This window comes from Marmota marmota, unplaced genomic scaffold (assembly GCF_001458135.2).
Source record: "Marmota marmota marmota unplaced genomic scaffold, marMar, whole genome shotgun sequence".
Lineage (NCBI taxonomy): Eukaryota > Metazoa > Chordata > Mammalia > Rodentia > Sciuridae > Marmota > Marmota marmota.
Genome location: NW_026000005.1, coordinates 9928302 through 9948733, shown reverse-complemented (window position 1 = coordinate 9948733; position 20432 = coordinate 9928302). Strand labels below are relative to the sequence as shown.

Sequence of the window (20432 nt, the reverse complement as noted above, 5' to 3'; positions counted from 1 at the left end):
GGGGGGATAGTAGAGGATAGGAAAGGGAGCAGAACACAACAGACACTAGTATGGCAATATGTAAATCAATGGATGTGTAACTGATGTGATTCTGCAATCTGTATATGGGGTAAAAATGGGAGTTCATAACCCACTTGAATCAAAGTGTGAAATATGATATATCAAGAAATTTGTAATGTTTTGAACAACCAACAATAAAAAATTAAAAACAAAAATTCTAAAATAAGCAGCTTTGTCTTTAGTCCTGTGGCCATGAGTATTAAGACTCTCAAACATACCACTCTTGAGTTCAGGATGGCAGAATTTCAGGTCTCTGCAGTTCCTAGCAGGGTTTTTACGAGAACCATCAGGACTAATGAGGCTTTCTATTTGTCCGTTAACAGATTTCAGCGAAGACATAATTTCTTCAGTGTTGATTTTGAAATCCATTGGTTCATCTCCATAATATGGTGCAAAACCACCAGATTTTTCACCTCCAACCCCACCTAGGGCGGCAGCCCCACCACCACAGCAAGGACCAGGGGCACCAGGGGGTCCAGGAGGGCCTGGTTGTCCTGGGTGTCCTGGGGAGCCCTAGAATAGGTAAAAACATGGATCACTGAAGTGTTATTGCTTGGTTGCCACTGAAAGATTATACCACTCATCCAAGAAAATGCATTGAAAACAACTCATATGTTGTGTCATAGTTACTTTAACAAATGTTCACTTGGGTGCTTTTATAGTCACATTATTATAAACTTAAATAACTATAATTCACAACCAAGAAATGTATTGTTCCACTATGTAAATGTAAGTAGTGTTTAAGAATATATTTTACTCTATCATTTGTCTGTATAAAGAATGTAGGCAAACAGCCCAGAAAACACAACTCTAACACTGTCATCATAGCGGGAACAAAATAAGGAAACCTAGGTTCTGATCCCAAATTTTCCATTAGCCTGGAGTCTTTGGGTTGATCACTTATTTGTGTTTTCATTGCTCCATGCATAGTTTGTAGATATAATGGTTTATATTTCATTTACCTTAAAGGTGTGAGACAGGAATGTATTAGAAATGATGGTATCAGTAGCAATATAAGAATCACAACAGTGAAAGTTTAGAAGTAAATTCACTACATACATGCAAATTGCCAAGATTATCCCAGTTGTGAATTCTAGAGAATGAGATCGAAACTTGCCCGGTTCATTTGGTTAATTGAGCAGATAACATTATTTTAAGTTACCAGTTATCAAACTATAAAACCTTTTTTTCCCCTTGTTCTTATAGTTTGGAGGAAAAAGTCTTAATGCAGTCAAGAATGTTTTTGAGTTATTGCTGGTTTTCTAAATCAAATTATTACTTTCTATTTAACTCACTACATCAGTTTGATAATATTGTACAGAATTTCTGAAAATGTGAAGATTGCAGAAAATTAAGTATACACATGTTCAAGTGATGTCTTACCTCAGATCCTCTTTCACCTCTGTTACCTCGAGGCCCTGGTGGTCCAATGGGACCTGGATGTCCAGAGGTTCCATCTTTTCCAGGAGGTCCATGAGGTCCAACAGGTCCCTAAGAAATTATCACAATATCATAAAGTTGGAATAACTTCCTATAGTGAAAACATTTTAAAATGTGGACCTTCCAATGTATGTCTGTAGTACTTACTCTGGGGCCTGCAGGTCCTGGACTACCAACAGCACCCTGGTGACCAGAAGGACCCTAGAAAGAAAAGAAGTATAAATATAAGTGACAGCCTTAAAATTTTTTAGGAAACTGAACATTTATGATCAGATCAAAAAACCATGGTGATCCTAATGAGTTGTGCTTTTCTTTTTAATTTCCACACTGTTTTATGCCTAGTGTTATTTCAAATAAATTCTTGAATTATTTTTTAATCCCTTCTGGCATATACTTTCAGAGATGGAAAGTTTTCTCAGTCTTTAAATTTTTCTCCACTCATCAGTTAAGTGCATTCAAGGAGATTTTCTAACAATGGATGTACTTACAGGAGAACCTGGGGGGCCTGGATTGCCTGGGAATCCTCGATGTCCTTTGATACCATTAGAGCCACGTTCGCCAGTTTCACCTTTGTCACCACGTGGGCCTTGAGGACCCTTTAGAAATATGTTTAAAATTAAGGCCATATACATGCATACACTTTGAAAAAATAAAATAGAATTTATAGAAATTAAATTTCTTGTATGGCATTCTAGTTAGAAATCCCCATGAACAGACACTTCACACATTCATGAAACAATAAAGACTGCTTTTTGTGGTTGCTTTAACTTTGTGCTACTAAATGCATGGAATTCCAATAACTGATGTTTATATCCTTGACCTCAAAGAATTTTTAGAACCTGAATTGTATTTTGTATCGCCAAAGGGGAGTTTATATTTGTTACAAAGTTATATATTGTGTTATTCTCTTTTCCTGACCATGCCAGAAAATAGAATATTTCCTGCACTATATGATGAGTTAAAACAGAGAACGAAACTTACAGGAGCACCTCGGGAACCAGCAGGACCAGGAGCACCAGCAGGACCAGCAGGGCCCTGGGACAAAAACAAACAAATGAACAAATAAACATAGAATTGTTTATGTTCATTAGTACAATTTTGTTTTGAAAAGTTAACAATTTCATTGTGAAGGAACAATAGCATGCATTATTAGAAATTTGCTTTGTCCTTCAAAGTCCTTTTCCTATTTGTATCTATACAAGGGGGGTCTAACCTGGAAAGCTAGACAACAGTTCTATTAGTTTAGTTTTGTATTTACTCAGCATACAGATTGTTGTTCTGATTAACACTGTTTCAGGTTTTAGATAGGAATGTTTTCATTGACTAAATGCTATTACATCTTGATTATTGTATTTGCCTAAGAACCACTAGTGTAAGAACTGTAACATAAATCAGAACAGATATTTTGGTCAGAAGATTTGACATTCTATCTTCTCATTGCAAATCTTTTTCATTGAGAAAAACAGACAAGTAAAGAGAGGCAGTGCTGATCAGGACTCACAGCTTCTCCTCTGTCACCACTCTTTCCAGCTGGACCAACAGGACCAGGTGGGCCTGGATGACCAGGAGCACCAGGGGCACCAGGAGAGCCATTTTCACCACGATCACCCTGGGGACAAATTCACAGATCCAAAATAAATGAGATGATCACGTGCTTATAGTACACATACTTATGATTCATGTGTTTGTTATACCTTGCCACCAGGAGCACCATCTCGGCCTGGCAGACCATCTGATCCAGGGTTTCCCTGATTAAAAGAGAGAGAGAGAGGGAAAGGAAATAAACTTCCTTCAAACCATCCAAATACAATATAAACCACTCATTCTTAATGGGGCAATATAGTTCTCAAGGTGTGGAAATCAGTTCTTGGGCAATAAGTTGTAGGTATTACAATGCAGTTTGGCCCTTCAAAGCATCATAAAACCTGAACAGATATGGAGTATTTATAGGATACTAAATTTTATAAGGTGGAATAAGGTGATATGATTAGGAAAAAAAAAGTTTGAGAAAAAGTCATCTGATAATGGAAGTCTACTTGATAATTCCACATTTTATACATATATCAAAATATCACATGGTATCTATTCACATATACAATTAAGATTTGTCAATTTAAAACATTAATTTAAAAATCTAAAATAATAAGAAATGACTAATCGCAGATAACTGAGGAACATTTCATCAAAAAAAATGTCGTAAATTGAGGCTCTCTCTACTAACTTGTTTCTTAATTTAGCTACAATTCATATTTTCTCATGATTATTTATTGGGTCAATATTAAGGACCAGAGCCCTTAAAGGCTATTCTGAGTTGCAATAGGAAGAATATATTATTAGAGAAGCAAAGAGAACTTGGCTACTTGGCCATATTTATACTCTCAGATATTAAGGCTCAATTGTATTTCTCTTCAGGTAAGTGACTAAATTCTACCTGACTTGTTGAACATCTCCTAAGAATTGCTACTTACATCTCTTCCAGGTTCACCAGCTGCACCAGCCAGACCAGGGAGACCTTGGGGTCCAGGAGGACCACGTTCCCCATTGTGGCCACTAGCACCTGGTTTCCCACTTTCACCCTGTGTACAGAGGAGTAAAAGATATTACCTTAACTCAAGAAACCAATTAATATGGTGTTATCACTTCTCTTTATTTTTCATAGAAATATCTTGTTTTACTCAATTTCTACTGAAGTTCTTTTCCCTACACTATGCCCACCATGGGGCAAAATTAGAGGGGGAGCAAGCTTCTTGCATTTTCTCATTTGTTCAGTGACTTGGGATATTAAGGGAATGCATAATTACACAGATTATCTTATTCAGAGTACATTCTAAAGTGAGTTGTATAAATAGACAGGAGTAATGCAAGAAAATATAATGGTTTACCATCAAAGAACTATAGTTTTATGGTGACTATTAGACTAGCTTTTATTGAATACTTTTGCTATATGAAAACTATACATCTACTGGTTATACCATACAAATCGAGTACACTTAATATTAAATTTTAATCTCATGACAATATTACTTGACATTTTCAAAAGAAATGCTTACAGTGTCATAATGTGAGCACAAATAAAAATGAAATTTGATTACCCTACTTACCAAATGGAACATTTTAAATGCTATCTACTAAAATATTATGGTAATACTAGTAAAAGTAAATGAAGACTGCAAAATGACTAGAGTGGATAGATAATAGGTATCAGTTAAAGACTTTCATAGATTTGTAAGCAAAGAATGTTCCTTCCTTCAAGATTGACAGACAACAAGCTCAAGAATATTCACAACTTTCTTAACAGCAGTATTTGAGATGGTAAGATTATTTTTCTTTGATATTAATTTGCTTGTGTTTATATTTAAAGCTTGATAATGATTTGCCTGCTTTTGTGTCCTGGGACCATTTAATAAAATTTGTGTTTCTGCAAATCTAAAAGTATACAAAAAGGGAATCCCTTAGAGAGTTTGAACCTATGAAATGAAAACCTCTCACACTTGATGGGATGAGGTGATCGATGAATGCTATCAAAGAAACCAAGAGTCCAATGAAAGATGACTGCACTCACCTTGAGACCCTGAGGACCAGGACTTCCTCTAGGACCTGGCATGCCTGGTGGTCCTGCAAGACCCCGTGCTCCTGTAATCCCTGCAATTCCAAGTGGGCCTGGAGCTCCCTGTTGTGACAGATAATGAAGACTCAGTTCATCTTTATGTGACTATGCTTTCTTCCATTGAATTTATGATGGAGAGCAAAATAGTACTGTCAATTAATAGAGCAATGAAGCCACTCACCGGAGGTCCCTGGGCGCCAGGTGGTCCCTTCTCTCCTGGTTGGCCAGCATCACCTTTTGGCCCAGCCACTCCAGGGTTGCCAGGAGAACCACTGTTACCTGCAGGACCTGGGGGTCCATCTTTGCCTGGAGCACCACTGGCGCCTGGTGGCCCTGGGTTACCCTACACAAAATTGTTGGAAATTTAAATATGAAAATTTAAGTATTAATGAAAAAGTGAATTTTTCTTTCCTTTTTTTTAAACCTTTTTTCAAGTAATTTTTTTATGGGACTCAATAGAAAGTAGCAATATGTGTTTCTTGTCTTATAGCTATACGAATGCTCTTTCGGAAGTACATAATGAAAAAAAAAAGTTATAAAAAACTTACATTATTGCCAGGAGGACCAGGAAGACCACGTGCACCAGGAAAGCCAGCAGCACCCTGTGAAATAATAGTGTGTGTGTATATATATATATATATATATATATATATATATATATATTTTAATTTCAAAAGTAGAACAAGTAATGATTCACTGGAAACAAATATAAAGTATAAGAAATGTGATGGTATCAACATTCTACCTTGAAGTCACATATGGTTAGCTTTATCTCCTTGGAATTTACTTATTACTCATCAATAAGTGATAATAATTTCTATGTTCACTTTATGGCGCTAATATCTTTCAAGCAGTTTTTTTTTTATATCAGTCAATGCTTTTCAATAATAGTTAAGAGGATCAATACTTACAGGACCACCAGGACTGCCACGCTCACCCTTTACACCTTGGGGACCAGGAGGACCCTGTATGAATGGAGGGAGAAAAGGGTTATTTAGTATAGCACCAAAAAAAAAAAAAAAAAAAAAAGAACTTGAGAGAAGCATTTAACCTTCAATAACCAGTAAACTTATGAAGATTAAAATAACGTGAATGTTGTCCTATCTAGACTGCTGGAGCCAAGATTCAAATTTAGAATTATATGCCTATGAAAATTATGGCATGCTGTGTCAACATGAAGTATCAAATTCCTGATAAACCTGTGTTTTCCCTTAAAAGCTTAGAGAGTACTTACTGCAGGCCCTGCACCTCCAGGGGGCCCTGCAACTCCAGGAGGGCCTCCTTCACCTTTCTCACCAGGGGCGCCTCTTTCTCCTTTAGCACCAGGCTCACCATTCTGTCCCTGAAAGCAGAAACAAAGGCCTGTTGGCTGACATCCTTAACAACACACTTGGTGTATCCTTATTTCTTTTCAGAATATAGCATTCTTCAGATGAAAGAAGTTGAAATAAAATAAGAATAGCGAGCTCTCGGAATCCATGCCAAAGTAAAGGCAATCAAAATATCCTCATGATAGAAAAAATTTATTAAGAAAGCCTGAGGTGTACATAATTTGCCATTAGAAAGAAAGCCTTTCCAAGGATTTATGCATTTGAAAATAATTCCTTTGATAAAAACTAAATTTAGAGAAAATTTTAATTAACATCATCTGATAATGGAAGAACTTTAAAGACCTTGGACACTTTTAAATCTATGATGTTGCTCTAGCCTCATTACCCAGACATAAATGCAGGACAGGTGTTTTTATTTCCATTTTTAATAGAATGAGAATATATGGGCTGGGGTTGTGGCTCAGTGGTAGAGTGCTCCCTTAGCATGCACAAGGCACCGGGTTTGATCCTCAGCACCACATAAATGTAAAATAAAGATATTGTATCCACCTAAAGCTTAAGAATAAATATTTTTTTTTTAAAAAAAGTGAGAATATATGTAAATTAAAGAAACACAGAGGTAAAATAACTTCTCAGGGAATAAGTGGCCCAAGAAAGACTAGAACCCTAAAGTTGAGTTATATTTCTATTTTGCAGCTGTGTGATATACTTGTTTAAACATGCATACTTACGGGAGCACCAGGGAAGCCAGCAGGGCCAGGAGGTCCATGCTCACCTCTCTCACCCTGCAGAGGAAAATATCCTCATTAGTCACAGTGAAGACCTTTCCCCCCAGGCAGTGCTTATTGTCTCCTGTGTCATCTTATTTTTCTTTTAAACAGGAAATGTGCAAAGATAACACACAGAGTTTAACTTCTGATGTCTTTACCACTTCTCAGCAAAATTCAGAGCAGACAACACCACAGCTATTGACTCTGTCTGCCTCTGACCATGGTTATTATTTGCAAGAACACACAAACTTTTAAAATGTTGAAATATTTAGCACATTTAATTATCTAACTTTCAGAAATCTAAGCATTTAAAAATATGGTAGAACGGTTTATTGAAAAATCAGTTAATTAAAAAAGTCTATTAGATATCAATCTTGAGTCTTAACCCTGGAGTAGAGAATTTTTAACCTAGAAAGACTGTCAGGTAAAGATTCTGTAGGTTTAAGAAACTCATTTACAAGTGTATATTACTTGTGCAATTTTAATTCTTCCAGAGTTATTCAAGCAAGAAAGCATGGCTTACAAATGTCTCTTGTGGATTTTGTCATGTGTTCCTAGATATAGAACCTCCAAATTGAGGCTCAGGGTATCTGGGGCAGAATTGTTTTAAAAAAAAAGTGTGGGGGGGGGGGCGGTGGGGAGGCAGAACAAGTAGCTATGTCCTGTGTGAGGTATGAAAATAGGTTGAAATGTCTTTAACACTTACAGGGCCACCACGAGGTCCAGCTATACCTGGAAGTCCAGGGGCACCACCTTCACCCTAAGAAGAGAATAAACAAATATTGTCTCTATCATGCATCCAAAAGTCTAAGTCATTTTATTCTTGTTAACAAACAGTTTTATGTGCTACCTTATCTCCAGGCTGACCAGCGGGGCCAGGGGGACCAATAGGACCAGTAGGACCCTGAGGAAAATAAAAATATACTTTTAAATTTTGAAGATAAAACACTTCATTTTTTCCATATTATTTAAAGAGAATGTTTACAACTTTTCATCAAATAAACTAGATAATATGATTTCATTTATGGCTTGAATGTTATGCTGATCACTGTGTGTAGTGATTAAAAAGTTTAGTAAATAGCAGATTCTCTGAGGATGATCCTAGAAAACAATAGGATTCAGCAGCAGTTTATTGATTCATTCATCATTTTTATCTCTATTGTAGAAGATAAATAGGATGTGATGAGAGATCTTAGCATAATGTCTTTTTAAAATTACATTCCTTTAATTCAACTGCTTGGTCATTTAAAATGTTTACTCAAAGTACTATCACTCACATTACATTTTGAAACTTACAAATATTAGTTTTATCCATATATCTATATCCATTTATACATAAATGATTAGGCATTTAAAAATAACTGAATGATGGCTTATCTATCTAGTCTGTCAAAAGTGAAGTATACATGAATTTCTTTAAGACGATTTCAGTAAATATGTCTATGAAATAACTTAGGTTTATTTGAGCCAGTCTAATCTAGAAGTTTGTTAATGTGAATAGGATTTTTATAATTTCTTGTATATTTTTAACTTTTATTTTGAAATGGCCACAGATTTGCAGAAGGATACAAAGAAATGGATAAGAAGTTCTGTCCACCAATATTCATATCTTACAGAACTATAGTAAGATATTAAACCAAGAAACTGACATTGGTGCAATCCATCTAGATTTCAGCAGTTACTTATGCAGTCCTGTGTGTGCCATGTGTGTATGGCTCTGTACAATTGTATCATGTGCTGCCTGCCAGGACTACCCCAAGACACTATGTCATCAGTGTACCACCTTCTTGTGCCACCTGTTTAGACCATATCCACCTCCTCTTGTTCCTAAATCCTTACAACAACTAACATGATCCACAACTCTTTAATTATGTTATTCTGTGACTATTAAGCAAGAATGAGAACATGCACTTTGTATCCCTTTGAAGTTGACTTTTCTTCAGTCAGTGATGTCCTTGAAGTTTGTATAAGTTGTGCATATCAATATTTCATTCCATTTATTGCCAATAGTATTCCATGATATGAATGTACCATGGAATTATAATGTTATTTAAAATAAAAAAGTTTTTTTAATAGCAATATTGATTATTTTGGATTTTAGGTCTCATGATGACATTAATTTTAGACCTTTATCATAGTTTCGAGGGTTTTCATTTTTAGGTCATCAAAGAATGATCAGGTAGTGATAGATGTAAACTAGTAACTTACATAATCAAGTCATTTGGGTTCTTTTAATGCCCAGAAAAAGGACAAAATATAGTTCTAAATTTATTATGAGGAACTGAACTAAGGGACTGTCCCATACCACACATGAATAAGGCCTGTTAATCCCAAATGTGAATGCTCACCCTTGGACCATCTTTTCCTGGAGCACCATCAGCACCAGCACTACCTGGTTCACCCTGTCAAATAAAACCAATTGTCATCAGATTGTAAGTATTCTCAGTGAGAATCTAGTAAGAGGAGCAACCCTCAGGATTTGCTGTGATTAGGCATTCTGATCCATCTCAAATTTTACTTAGTATAGAATGATAACATTAATTTTGAAAACAGATTATTTCTACTATATGGCTTTCCTTTAACCTACAATATCTGTTTCATTACATAATTAAGAGAAAAAATGTGTCAGTACCTTGTCACCTTTTGGGCCAGGACCTCCAGGACCTCCTCTTTCTCCAGGCATCCCTTGCAGACCAGGAGAACCAGCAGTACCAGGTGGCCCAGGGGGACCAGCAGGACCCTGAAATTATGGGAGAATAGTAAATGGAAAGAAAGAAATGAAATGTGTTTTCTAAAATATAGGGGAATTGAATTCTGTGGCATTACCTTTCCTCCTTCGGGGCCAGGGGGACCAGCTCCACCTCTGATACCTGGGGTCCCTGCCAACCCAGGAGGCCCACGTTCCCCAGGAGCACCAGCATCACCCTGTCATAGGAAAATGCAAATATTCAAGTTAGAAAATCCAGTGCTAAAAACAAAACAAAGGCAACTTAGATTATATAATTTTGATACAGGCCACTAGGTTCTTAAGATATTTTTGAGCAGTTTGGAAATTTTTATATTTGTAAAAAAATATTTATCAGTTGTATAGAAATTGAAAACTTAAACAGACTAAACAAGGAAAGTCAGATTCTTGTTCTGCCTAAGTATTAGTTTTCTTTGAAAAATTTATTGTTTTATTCGCTTGGTAAATTTTGAAGTCGTTCTACAAATACAGTTTTCCTATAGAGAATTAATGCAGTATTTGCCTTTTGAGACTTCAAGCCCATGGCTGATTCTATACTGTTTATTATTACTGTCAGAGAATTGGATTTTCTAGATGAAGCAAATTTAATGTATTGGAAATGTCTTGAGCTTCCCTAAATGGACTTACCAAACATTTAAAATGTTGATTTTCTAAAGAAGTGCTAGTTTGGCTTAACATTTTTTTTTTCTTTTAGAGAGAGAGAAATTTTTTAATTTTTTTTTTTTTTTTTTTAGTTTTCAGCGGACACACATCTTTGTATGTGGTGTTGAGGATCGAACCCGGGCCGCACGCATGCCAGAAGAGCGCGCTACCGCTTGAGCCATGTCTCCAGCCCTGGCTTAACATTCTTAAAATGCATTACAAATGAATTGCTGTATAATGAGGAAAAAGAGAGAAACCGATATATTACCTTTCCTCCGGGAGCTCCAGGAGAACCAGCTTCTCCCTTTGGACCCTAGGAAGTGGGTATTACATGATTAAGTCCATATTAAAATGCATTATGTAAATATAAGCAGTAAATATATACACCTTGTTTGTTCATCTTGTAAAATTGTTTAAATCTTGAAGTTTTGTACTCTTTATTTAGTTCCTTTATTTTATAGTAAAATTCAAACATTCCAGGTGATTTTTAAATTATCATTTTTGTTTTGATAATGAATATTTCAAAACTAAATATCACAACTTATATGCCATAGGATGAAAAAGTGAAAAAGTTAATAATTGATGCATGATTACTATTTATTATAAGTTTCTAAACATAAAATGGCACTTACTGGTTCACCAGGTTTTCCATTTTCTCCTGGAGGACCACCAGTTCCAGGTAAGCCCTACAGAGAGACATATTTGTATTATGTGATCACTTCAAACAGTGCTTTCCATATAAACATATTTTTTCAAGATATTCAAAGAAGTTTTCATAGTATTTCTAGAGATATACAGTTTGTGTTACTCAAAATCCAATGACAAAGATGAGATAATAATATCTTCCACGCCTGTGCTAATCTCTTTCCTATTGCTATATATAAAAATGAGTTGATAAAAATGGCAAGACAAATTTAGTTACATGGATCTATATTATAATGAAAAATAAATGTGAACACACAGAGCTATGAGTTTAATTCTTTCTTAGTAACTTAATGTGTACATTCTGAAATAGGTATTGAAGACATGTCAACCTCTTAACATTGACCGGCATTTTAGGACTAAAGACAAACTTATCAAAAAATTCGAACAGCCAATTCACTCAACAAAATAATTATAAAAGCAAATTATAGGATTGTCTGGTAAAAGCAAGTACCAGTGAAGTCTAAAGAAGAAGATCTTACTTGTAATCCTTGGGGACCAGGAGGTCCTGAGTCTCCCTTGTCACCAGATGGCCCCTATGTAGAAAAATATAATGATATACTCCATTACAAAAGGCCATTTCATCTTAGTCTACGCTTGACATTTTGGCAGGCTTATAATTTAATTTAAAATAAAAGGGTGTGAAGAGGGGAAGTCTGGGCTGTGAAAGCAATCCAACGAAGACTATTACCATGCATACTATTGCAAGCTTTTAACTAGATAACTAAACAAATTCACAATTTCTTTGGTAAATTACAATGACACAGTGTCAGAGAGAGTCCAAAGTCTTCCCCCTACCCAAACTCCACCCCACTTCCATCTCTAATTTATGTGAGTCAACTTACAGTAGGTCCTGGGGGACCCTGAGGACCAGTTTCACCATTCTTTCCAGGGGGACCCTAAAGACAACAAATTAGAGGAGCACAGTTAATTAGATAACAAAGAGAAGTCCTAAGGGTGGACATGAATGCATCTATGAGAAGGCTAGAAATAAGTAGATGAAAGGTACCTACCGGAAGGCCAGGCCCTCCAGGGCCACCTCGTTCTCCATTCTTGCCAGGAGCACCCTAAAGAAAAAAATGACCAATATTTACCAATTTAAAGAAAGATCACAAATATCATAAATATGGTTACCTCCTATATTTTTTTTACCTTGAACTTGGGTTTTATTTAACCATAAAACACATACATTTAACATTTAAATTATCCATTAATAGGAATAATACTTTACTTTAAGTCATTTATTACACATACACACACAACCAATTATATATTTAGCTCTCTTCCTATATGCTGCAATTATACTTTTCCATATTTTAAGGAAAAGACTCAAATAAGAACAAAGGCTTCCTGTCATATAATTTTTGAATAAATTAATAAAGGAACTCACATCGTTTCCTTTAGGACCAGGGAAACCCATGACACCAGGCTGACCTCGGGGACCAGATGGCCCAGGAGGACCGGGGCGACCACTTTCTCCTTGTGTTCCCTGATGAAATAAATAATTATATTAATCAAAGTTTAATAAATACCTGATCAAAATATACAATATAGAGAGGTATCTACTCAAGGACAGTTTAAAGTCTACATTGTTTTTTGGGGGGCTTATAAAATGAGATAAATTGTACATACGGGAGGTCCTGGTTTTCCATCATTGCCTGGTCCTCCTGGGCTTCCAGGCATACCCTAAATGAAAGATATCAGTTGTCAAGTGATTTAAAATAAACTTTTAAAAAATACAACACAACCTGTTTATACAATTCAGATATTTCAACTTACATACTTGGCCTCATATTTGACACTTTGTCTTTTTTCTTTCTATAAAGCATCTAAGTGTTTTATTTTCTATTCTTTCTTAATCTGCCCTGGCCTTAATTGCCTTAAAAGAATTGTTTTGATTTGAGCTTTACAAAAATTCATTTATCTTGCCTTTCTTTTGACCAAGTTAAAATGTCACTCCAACAAATCCCTACCCTCATTCCTGGACTTCCCGGGGCACCATCTCGGCCAGGTTCTCCAGCTGCTCCTCTGGGACCTGCAGGGCCTGGACCACCACGTTCCCCAGCAGGACCCTAAATAGTGAAATAAATTAACAAACTTTTAGAAGAGCCTTCATTAGCCTAGACATGAACAATATTTAAATTGTAAGTATAGAACTTATTTGGCTAATATGTTGCTGACATCTTCTTCAGAAAAGCAGTTATTTTAGCATGAATTACCATATTGAAAAAAAATTTTTTAAAAACTATGATGAACGTAACGTCCTTAAAACAAACAATATTTATTTGGCTTAACAGTATACTTACATACACTTAAATTCAAGTATCTCTGAAGATATGAAATCATTTTTTATATTACTTTAGAGCTTTCAAAGGATTTTCAGGTATTTTATTTTATCTCATTTTTGCAATGGTGCTAAGTGAGTTCCAACTCAGAATTAAGTTAAAATATTCTGATGAAGATTAAGTGACATTCTTTAATTACAAAGCCAGGAAAGTGGCTTTTGCATTCCAAGTTTTACATTGGAATTTTTAAAATTCATTGCCTTTCAGAGATTTAGGTTTTCACTGGTGGGAAGCTATATATTGAAGAACTACTTATTTATAGTACTAGTACTCGACTTTAGGATAATAAATACCAAAGTTATCTACCTTTTCTCCTGGAATGCCATTTGGTCCAGCAGGTCCTCGGAATCCAGGGGCACCCTGGAAATAATGAAAGTCAAATATTTTTGTCATAGGGATTAAAACTTTTTCATAATTCCTGAGTGGCAATATAGATAGTGTCATGCTATAAAAGGCTTTAAACAATATTTAGGATTGAATATTCAACATCAGAAAAACAGTGGCTGCCTCTTACAGATGACCAGTAGAAAACCCACCCTTTCTCCTGCAGCTCCTGGTATTCCATTTGCACCAGGTTCGCCAGGTGATCCATCTTTGCCGTCTTCACCCTTGGGTCCTGGAATGCCTGGGGAACCAGCTTCTCCCTAAAAAAAATGATGCCAAAGTGAAAGATTGATGACTAAATTTAGTTGCAAAATTTTTACCTATTTACTTGCTAATTATGTGCTAGTTCTCCAAGAAATAACCAAATCTGTTGTGGTAGTACTTACACGTTCACCACGTGGTCCTGGCTCTCCTTTGGCACCATTCTTACCAGGTTCACCCTAATGTGAAACAAAATCTAGATTAAGAAACAGGAAGGAGTCATAGCAAAATCATCATCAGTCACAAATGATTCAGTGTTTCATCGGGGTGAAATCTATTCAACCGAATAGGGCCAAAAAAATCATGATTAATATTTTTATTGTGAGAATTAAGCCACACCTTTTAGGCAACAGAGGGGAGAAAAAAAGGCCACTTACCGCACCACCTCGCTGTCCAGGAGCACCATTAGCACCAGGTGGTCCTGGAGGACCCCGGGCTCCCATTAACCCAGGAGCTCCAGGAATGCCAGCAGGACCCTAAGAACAACCCAAGAACATAAACATTAGCCAAACATGAAGTTTCCCTTCTGAATATCTCACTTAAGTATCACAAATGTAATCTGTATGTGTATGAGTTGCTAGTGAATCATGTGTATGTTGGGGTGAGGAAACTTACCATTTCACCTTTACCACCAGGACTCCCAGCATTCCCAGGAGGGCCCTAGAGGACACACAAATGAAGCATATTAATAATAATGAAAATAGTTCATATACAGTTAGAGTTGTTTATTTGTTTTTAAAATATACTTATCAGCAGTCATTACACTTTGTAGAGATTAGGTGGTTCCCCAAAATATTTAAATAAATTAGAGATGATATATACTTTTTCTAAATTATTGAAAAAATACATAAGTAGGAGAAGTGTTTGGTTTTGTTATTTTTTTTAAGTTTTTTGATTGATTATTAGTTTAGGGCACATTCTTCAAAATGCCAGATGATTATCCTACCCATTCCAACCTATTCTGGGTTATATAAACTTAAAATGTATGCATTCTAGAATAGTTCAAACCTCAAAACTACCATTTTAACTACTAATACGATCAGTATTTATCACAGTAGAATCATTGCAGAGCATTCAGCAACTTTTTTCTAATTGCTAGCAACATTGAAAGATATGCCTCTGCAAGTAGTGTAGCAGCATTCTTCCTCACAGTGGCCATATTCACTACTTACAGGAGGACCTTGAGCACCAGCATGTCCCTGAGGTCCGGGTTCTCCTCTTTGTCCAGGGGATCCATTTGAACCAGGGGATCCTGCAGGTCCAACTTCACCCTAAGAGATAAAACCCTAAGTAGTCAACTTTGTTTGCCACTCCTAATTGCTTAGTTCACACTTTGACCCTGTTTAAAACCATCATCCCAAAGCTGTAGTACTATGACTACATACTGTAGTTAAAGAAAAAATTCATTAACCACAAAGGCAGAGAAAAAGGGTAAATATGTGACTGTGTTTTGTTTCCCTGAAAGATGATGGGACAAGGCAAAAGGAACTGGAAGAGGTATCAGGATAGCTGAATGCAGTGGGTAACGCTTTTCTTATAGTCATGAATAGAGCTTTAAAATTCTACATAGACAAAAGCAATCCATTTGACTAATTAAATCATTTGCAAGAAGCAATTTAATGTTTTTTGTTGTCTCCAAGATATTTTCATGTTCTTCTATAGAAATACATGCTTACCTTAGCACCAGGGGATCCAGGGAATCCTGCAGTTCCTGGGGGACCAGGAGGGCCCTGAAAATAAGTAAATAAAATTTCAAGAGCTCTTAATCAAACAAATGAAACCTAATACTCCAAGTAAGTAATAAATGAGCACATATAAAATACAGAAGGCACTTATGTAAATAAAAGCAGTATTCATTATTGATGGAGGAATGTTATGTAGAGAAACATGGCACAATAAGAAGAGTGGAAATCTGAAGAGTTAGGAAATCTGGATTTCTCCCCACTTTTGCCATAAGTTCTGTGACTTTCTGTATGTTAATTAGGCTTGAGCTTTGGTGCTCTCATTTACAAAATGAAGGTAATATTGTTATGCATTTTTGTAGGGCTCTTTCAAATGTCATCTCCCATATTGAATATTAGCCAACATTGTAAGGACCATACAGATGTTAGCAATTCAGTAAGTATAACAGACATGTCAGAACCTAGATTTTGTTTATGAGCTCAGTGTCAGTTTGAATCAGATGATTACATATCTAATGTTGAGTATAGGGTCTACCAAAAAATTGATTAACAACGTTATAAAAATAGGCAATTAGAATTGAATATATGAATTATTTTATACATATTAATTATGAAATATTCTACAGTTCAGAATATATGGTTACCCTTGAACAAATCAGGCTTATGCACACTTACTGGTTGACCGTCGCTACCTCGAGCACCATCATTACCTCGAGCCCCCTAAAGAGAAAAGTTCAAGTCAAATATATTCTTAATTATGAAAAACTGATGACAAATAACATTTGATTTAAGTTCAAGTTCAAGAGACTTGAGATTTCCTCAAGTATATTAAAATCTACTAATTATATATTTTTATGGTCAAGTTGCTAAAATTCTGATATGTATAGCATTGATCAAGTGTAGAAGGATTAGATTCTGTGTTTTCAGAACTGAATTCATATATAATGGTCTCATGACATATGCTAAGTCATCTTGAAAAGAAATAATATCAACAGATATAATAGTTGTCAAAATCTTACTCACTTTCATGTAATTATAGCCAGAAATTTACTTGGTTTGACTTTGATATAGTCTTGCAGAAAAGATATTTTTCTGAAGATTTTCACAATGTGACTACCTGAGACTCTTATCTGTCATTCTGGCATATAACTGGGTTGTGCTTTTAGGGATACTCACTGCAGCTCCAGGAAGTCCTGGCCGTCCTCTCTCACCAGGAGCCCCTCTTGGACCCTGCAGAGTGAAATTGAAAATACAATCTTACTTTAAAGTTGACATGCATAACAACAGTTGGGAGGGAGAAAAGCAAGTTTAGGGTTAGGTGGAGGTTGATAGTAATCATGAGAATTTTATTATGAAACATAATTACCATGGGTCCAGGAGCTCCATTTTCACCTGGAAGACCATTTTCACCCTAGAGGCACATAAAATATGTCAACATTTTATACAACAGAAAGAGGATCTTTTATTTTAAAAAATATATGGTATGGAAAATATAATGAACCTAAGAAAAAGAAGTATCTTAATGATATCAAATGTTCGTTAGCATTTTATTTTATCAGTAATCTCAGTTTCTGCATTTTAAAAGCACAAAGACTAAACATAAGTAATTAATGAGTTACACTGCAATGTTCAACCATTTTAATCTAGACTTTTCAAGCTATGTTTCATGGAAACTTTAATAGAGTATCTCAAATAGTCACTATTATTCAGCTCCTAACATGTAAAATTCTGATAAATTTCAGAAAAAAATTAAGCTCCACAATATAATTGCTTTAAAATTTAAATTGATTTACTTATAAAAATAGGATTTGATCAGATGAAAATGATCATATGGAAATAGTTTACCTTTAACCCAGGAGCACCTGTTTCACCCTTTTCTCCATTTCGTCCATCAAAGCCCTATGAAATATATAAAAATAAACATATTAAACTTATTTGCAATCCAGAATGATTGATAAACTTTACATTAAATTTGTATTATTAGCTTTTACTACATAGCACTCTTTACAACATTAATTTAAATAATATAAAATTTTAAATGGGTTGAAGATATTTCATTTTACAGCAAAAAAAAAAAAATGAAACTAGAAAGTACCATTTCATCTGATTTTAGAATGTTGACTTTACTATAGACTGAAACACTAGTGTTGATTTTATTCCCATTAGTTCATAGAATTTTAGACTTGGTTGAATCTATCTAATGCATTCATAGGATAAAGGCCCAATTCAATTTATATTGACTAAATAATAATATATCTTCAATTTTTTATGACAGTTATAATAAGAAAAGTAAATTATTCTTAACCAAGCCTTTCCATGCACTTCCAATCAACTCAATCATTTGCATAAAATTCTTAGTTTGATTAACAAATAAGTTTGTTAGTATTTTACAAACATCAAATCACCTAATTGTCAGAATCAACTACTTTTGGTAAAAAATGAATTGTCCACTAAAATTGGTTAGGCAAGTAAGTAAACACAACCAAACGGAGCACCCCATAGGTAATATAGAAATTCTACTTACTCTGTGTCCTTTCATACCAGGGAATCCAGGCATGCCAGCTGGGCCTTTCACACCCTAGAAGTAGCACATGAGAAAAAATATCAACAAACCTTCAAATAGAATCAGCTAAGTAGCAAAATGCTTTCTATTTTTTATTAATTCAATTTAGCCATGTAATAATTTTCAAGCTAAGCTAATTATGATTAATTTATCAGACTTACGGGAGGTCCAGGCAATCCTCGCTCTCCGGGTCGTCCGGGTCTTCCTGACTCTCCCTAGATGGAGAAATAGAGTACATGAGAGTCCTGTATGAGAAAATACACTGTAAACAACAAGTGGTCTGATTAATTTGCATGAAGAACTCACTAAAACTCACAGAGTTGTTTATTAGTATAAGGATTGAGGAGAACTTCTCCTACCCTGATATAAACTTATAAAGAGATGATACAGGTGCCTCTCATCACTGAGATATGCCCCTGCCTCAACCTAGTGAGAAGAATTTATCATTGGAAATTAGAAGAAAGAATGGCATTGTATTAAGGTATCGATGAATCTTAAAGCTAATAAAATACTGTTATCAATTTTTTTCATGACAAGAGGCACACATAAGAAAATCACACCTCCTTCATTTAAATGATATATTCACTGGATGAGTCTTTATAGTTAGGAAGTACATTTGGAGTTCTATTAGTTTAGAATTCAACAAATGGTATATATAGCTATGTAAATATAGTATAAATTCTCAACCCCTTATGAGCTAAAATGTTGTTAAGACATACATTTTTTAAATAATGTTATTCCCTCTGAGAGTCTGCTATATGGCATATGCTGTTTAGAATACTCTAAATAGAATTTTGCTGTATCCTCATCCAGTCCTTAAAAACTTACATCTTTTCCAGCAGGACCAGATGGACCTATAGCACCAGGAGGTCCTGGAGGGCCCTAAAATAAGAAAATAAAAAACATATTTATAAACTTTTCTGTTACAGTTTATTATAACCCATTATGTGCCTCCAAGAAGGGACTACCATTTTGAAAATCCTTTCAATGATTCTCATCATGAAACTTATACTTACTGAGCTAGTATTATACATCTATTCTATACAATTTTTTACTTTTAATTAAATTTATTTTAATGAAAATTAAGTCCCCTGTATCTATATTTTATGCTATGTGCATGTATTTGTATATTCAAATGTTCTTTTACATTTGTTGAGATAATGAATATATCTAAATATGCAGATATTTCTAAATATTTTGAAATATTAAGATAGCTCCACTTCTTGTTTATTTACATACTATATCCTCTGGAAGACTCTTTATGCCAATTCCTATTATATAAATATGTATATGTACATGCATACCAATAGAGTAGATATATCGGTGAACTGAGTCGTTACAAGAAATGAAATCTGTATTTAAGAGATTTACTCTATGAAGTGGACAATTTTGATAATTAACCAAAGAATCCCTAAACTTTTTGAAACCAATTCAAATACCATAAAAATGTTATTTATTGTGTAAAACTTAAACATAAATGTAATCTTCACTCTATAGAGGTGTATGGCTATTTTAGAAAACGAAGAGACTTTACGTATAGAAATTGGTTGTCTACCTTGTGTTGTCAATTTATTAAATATAGTTTTAGTTGTTACTTACTGCAGGACCAGCTTGCCCTGGTTCACCGGGGGGACCTTGGTATCCTGGCGAACCCTGGTGAATAATTAATAAGTAAATATTTTTAAAGTAACAAAATCTTCATATTAGCAATTTGCATTTTGAAGATAGTAGGAAATCTGGATTTGTGAATGCAGTCAACAAGTTTATTCCAGTTTATAAGTACTGAAACCAAACTTTTATTTTCAGACTAGAATATAAAGATAATATATTCCATTCCATTCATATCATTCCATTGAAACTGAATTGTTTTAAACTCAAAGTCATATTATAGACAATAAA

At 34.9% G+C, this 20432-nt stretch overlaps 1 protein-coding gene across 1 annotated transcript in view; it reads right to left on the bottom strand.

Annotated features, from left to right (window-relative positions):
• Nucleotides 1-20432, bottom strand: part of Col3a1 (collagen type III alpha 1 chain) — a 38023-nt gene that overhangs the window by 3707 nt on the left and 13884 nt on the right. Inside the window, exons 7-48 of the mRNA XM_015481141.2 lie at nt 20133-20186; nt 19362-19415; nt 18695-18748; nt 18495-18548; nt 17816-17869; nt 17337-17381; nt 17147-17200; nt 16646-16690; nt 15965-16018; nt 15461-15559; nt 14904-14948; nt 14666-14764; nt 14414-14467; nt 14180-14287; nt 13950-14003; nt 13272-13370; nt 12931-12984; nt 12689-12787; nt 12312-12365; nt 12144-12197; nt 11781-11834; nt 11229-11282; nt 10865-10909; nt 10035-10133; nt 9841-9948; nt 9557-9610; nt 8059-8112; nt 7915-7968; nt 7170-7223; nt 6342-6449; nt 6019-6072; nt 5656-5709; nt 5289-5450; nt 5063-5170; nt 3969-4076; nt 3195-3248; nt 3002-3109; nt 2482-2535; nt 1989-2096; nt 1648-1701; nt 1444-1551; nt 279-573 (exon numbers count right to left, since the gene is read on the bottom strand). Of these exons, the coding sequence (XP_015336627.1) occupies nt 279-573; nt 1444-1551; nt 1648-1701; nt 1989-2096; nt 2482-2535; nt 3002-3109; nt 3195-3248; nt 3969-4076; nt 5063-5170; nt 5289-5450; nt 5656-5709; nt 6019-6072; nt 6342-6449; nt 7170-7223; nt 7915-7968; nt 8059-8112; nt 9557-9610; nt 9841-9948; nt 10035-10133; nt 10865-10909; nt 11229-11282; nt 11781-11834; nt 12144-12197; nt 12312-12365; nt 12689-12787; nt 12931-12984; nt 13272-13370; nt 13950-14003; nt 14180-14287; nt 14414-14467; nt 14666-14764; nt 14904-14948; nt 15461-15559; nt 15965-16018; nt 16646-16690; nt 17147-17200; nt 17337-17381; nt 17816-17869; nt 18495-18548; nt 18695-18748; nt 19362-19415; nt 20133-20186 (3238 nt within the window). The remainder of the gene's footprint in view (nt 1-278; nt 574-1443; nt 1552-1647; nt 1702-1988; nt 2097-2481; nt 2536-3001; nt 3110-3194; nt 3249-3968; nt 4077-5062; nt 5171-5288; nt 5451-5655; nt 5710-6018; nt 6073-6341; nt 6450-7169; nt 7224-7914; nt 7969-8058; nt 8113-9556; nt 9611-9840; nt 9949-10034; nt 10134-10864; nt 10910-11228; nt 11283-11780; nt 11835-12143; nt 12198-12311; nt 12366-12688; nt 12788-12930; nt 12985-13271; nt 13371-13949; nt 14004-14179; nt 14288-14413; nt 14468-14665; nt 14765-14903; nt 14949-15460; nt 15560-15964; nt 16019-16645; nt 16691-17146; nt 17201-17336; nt 17382-17815; nt 17870-18494; nt 18549-18694; nt 18749-19361; nt 19416-20132; nt 20187-20432) is intronic.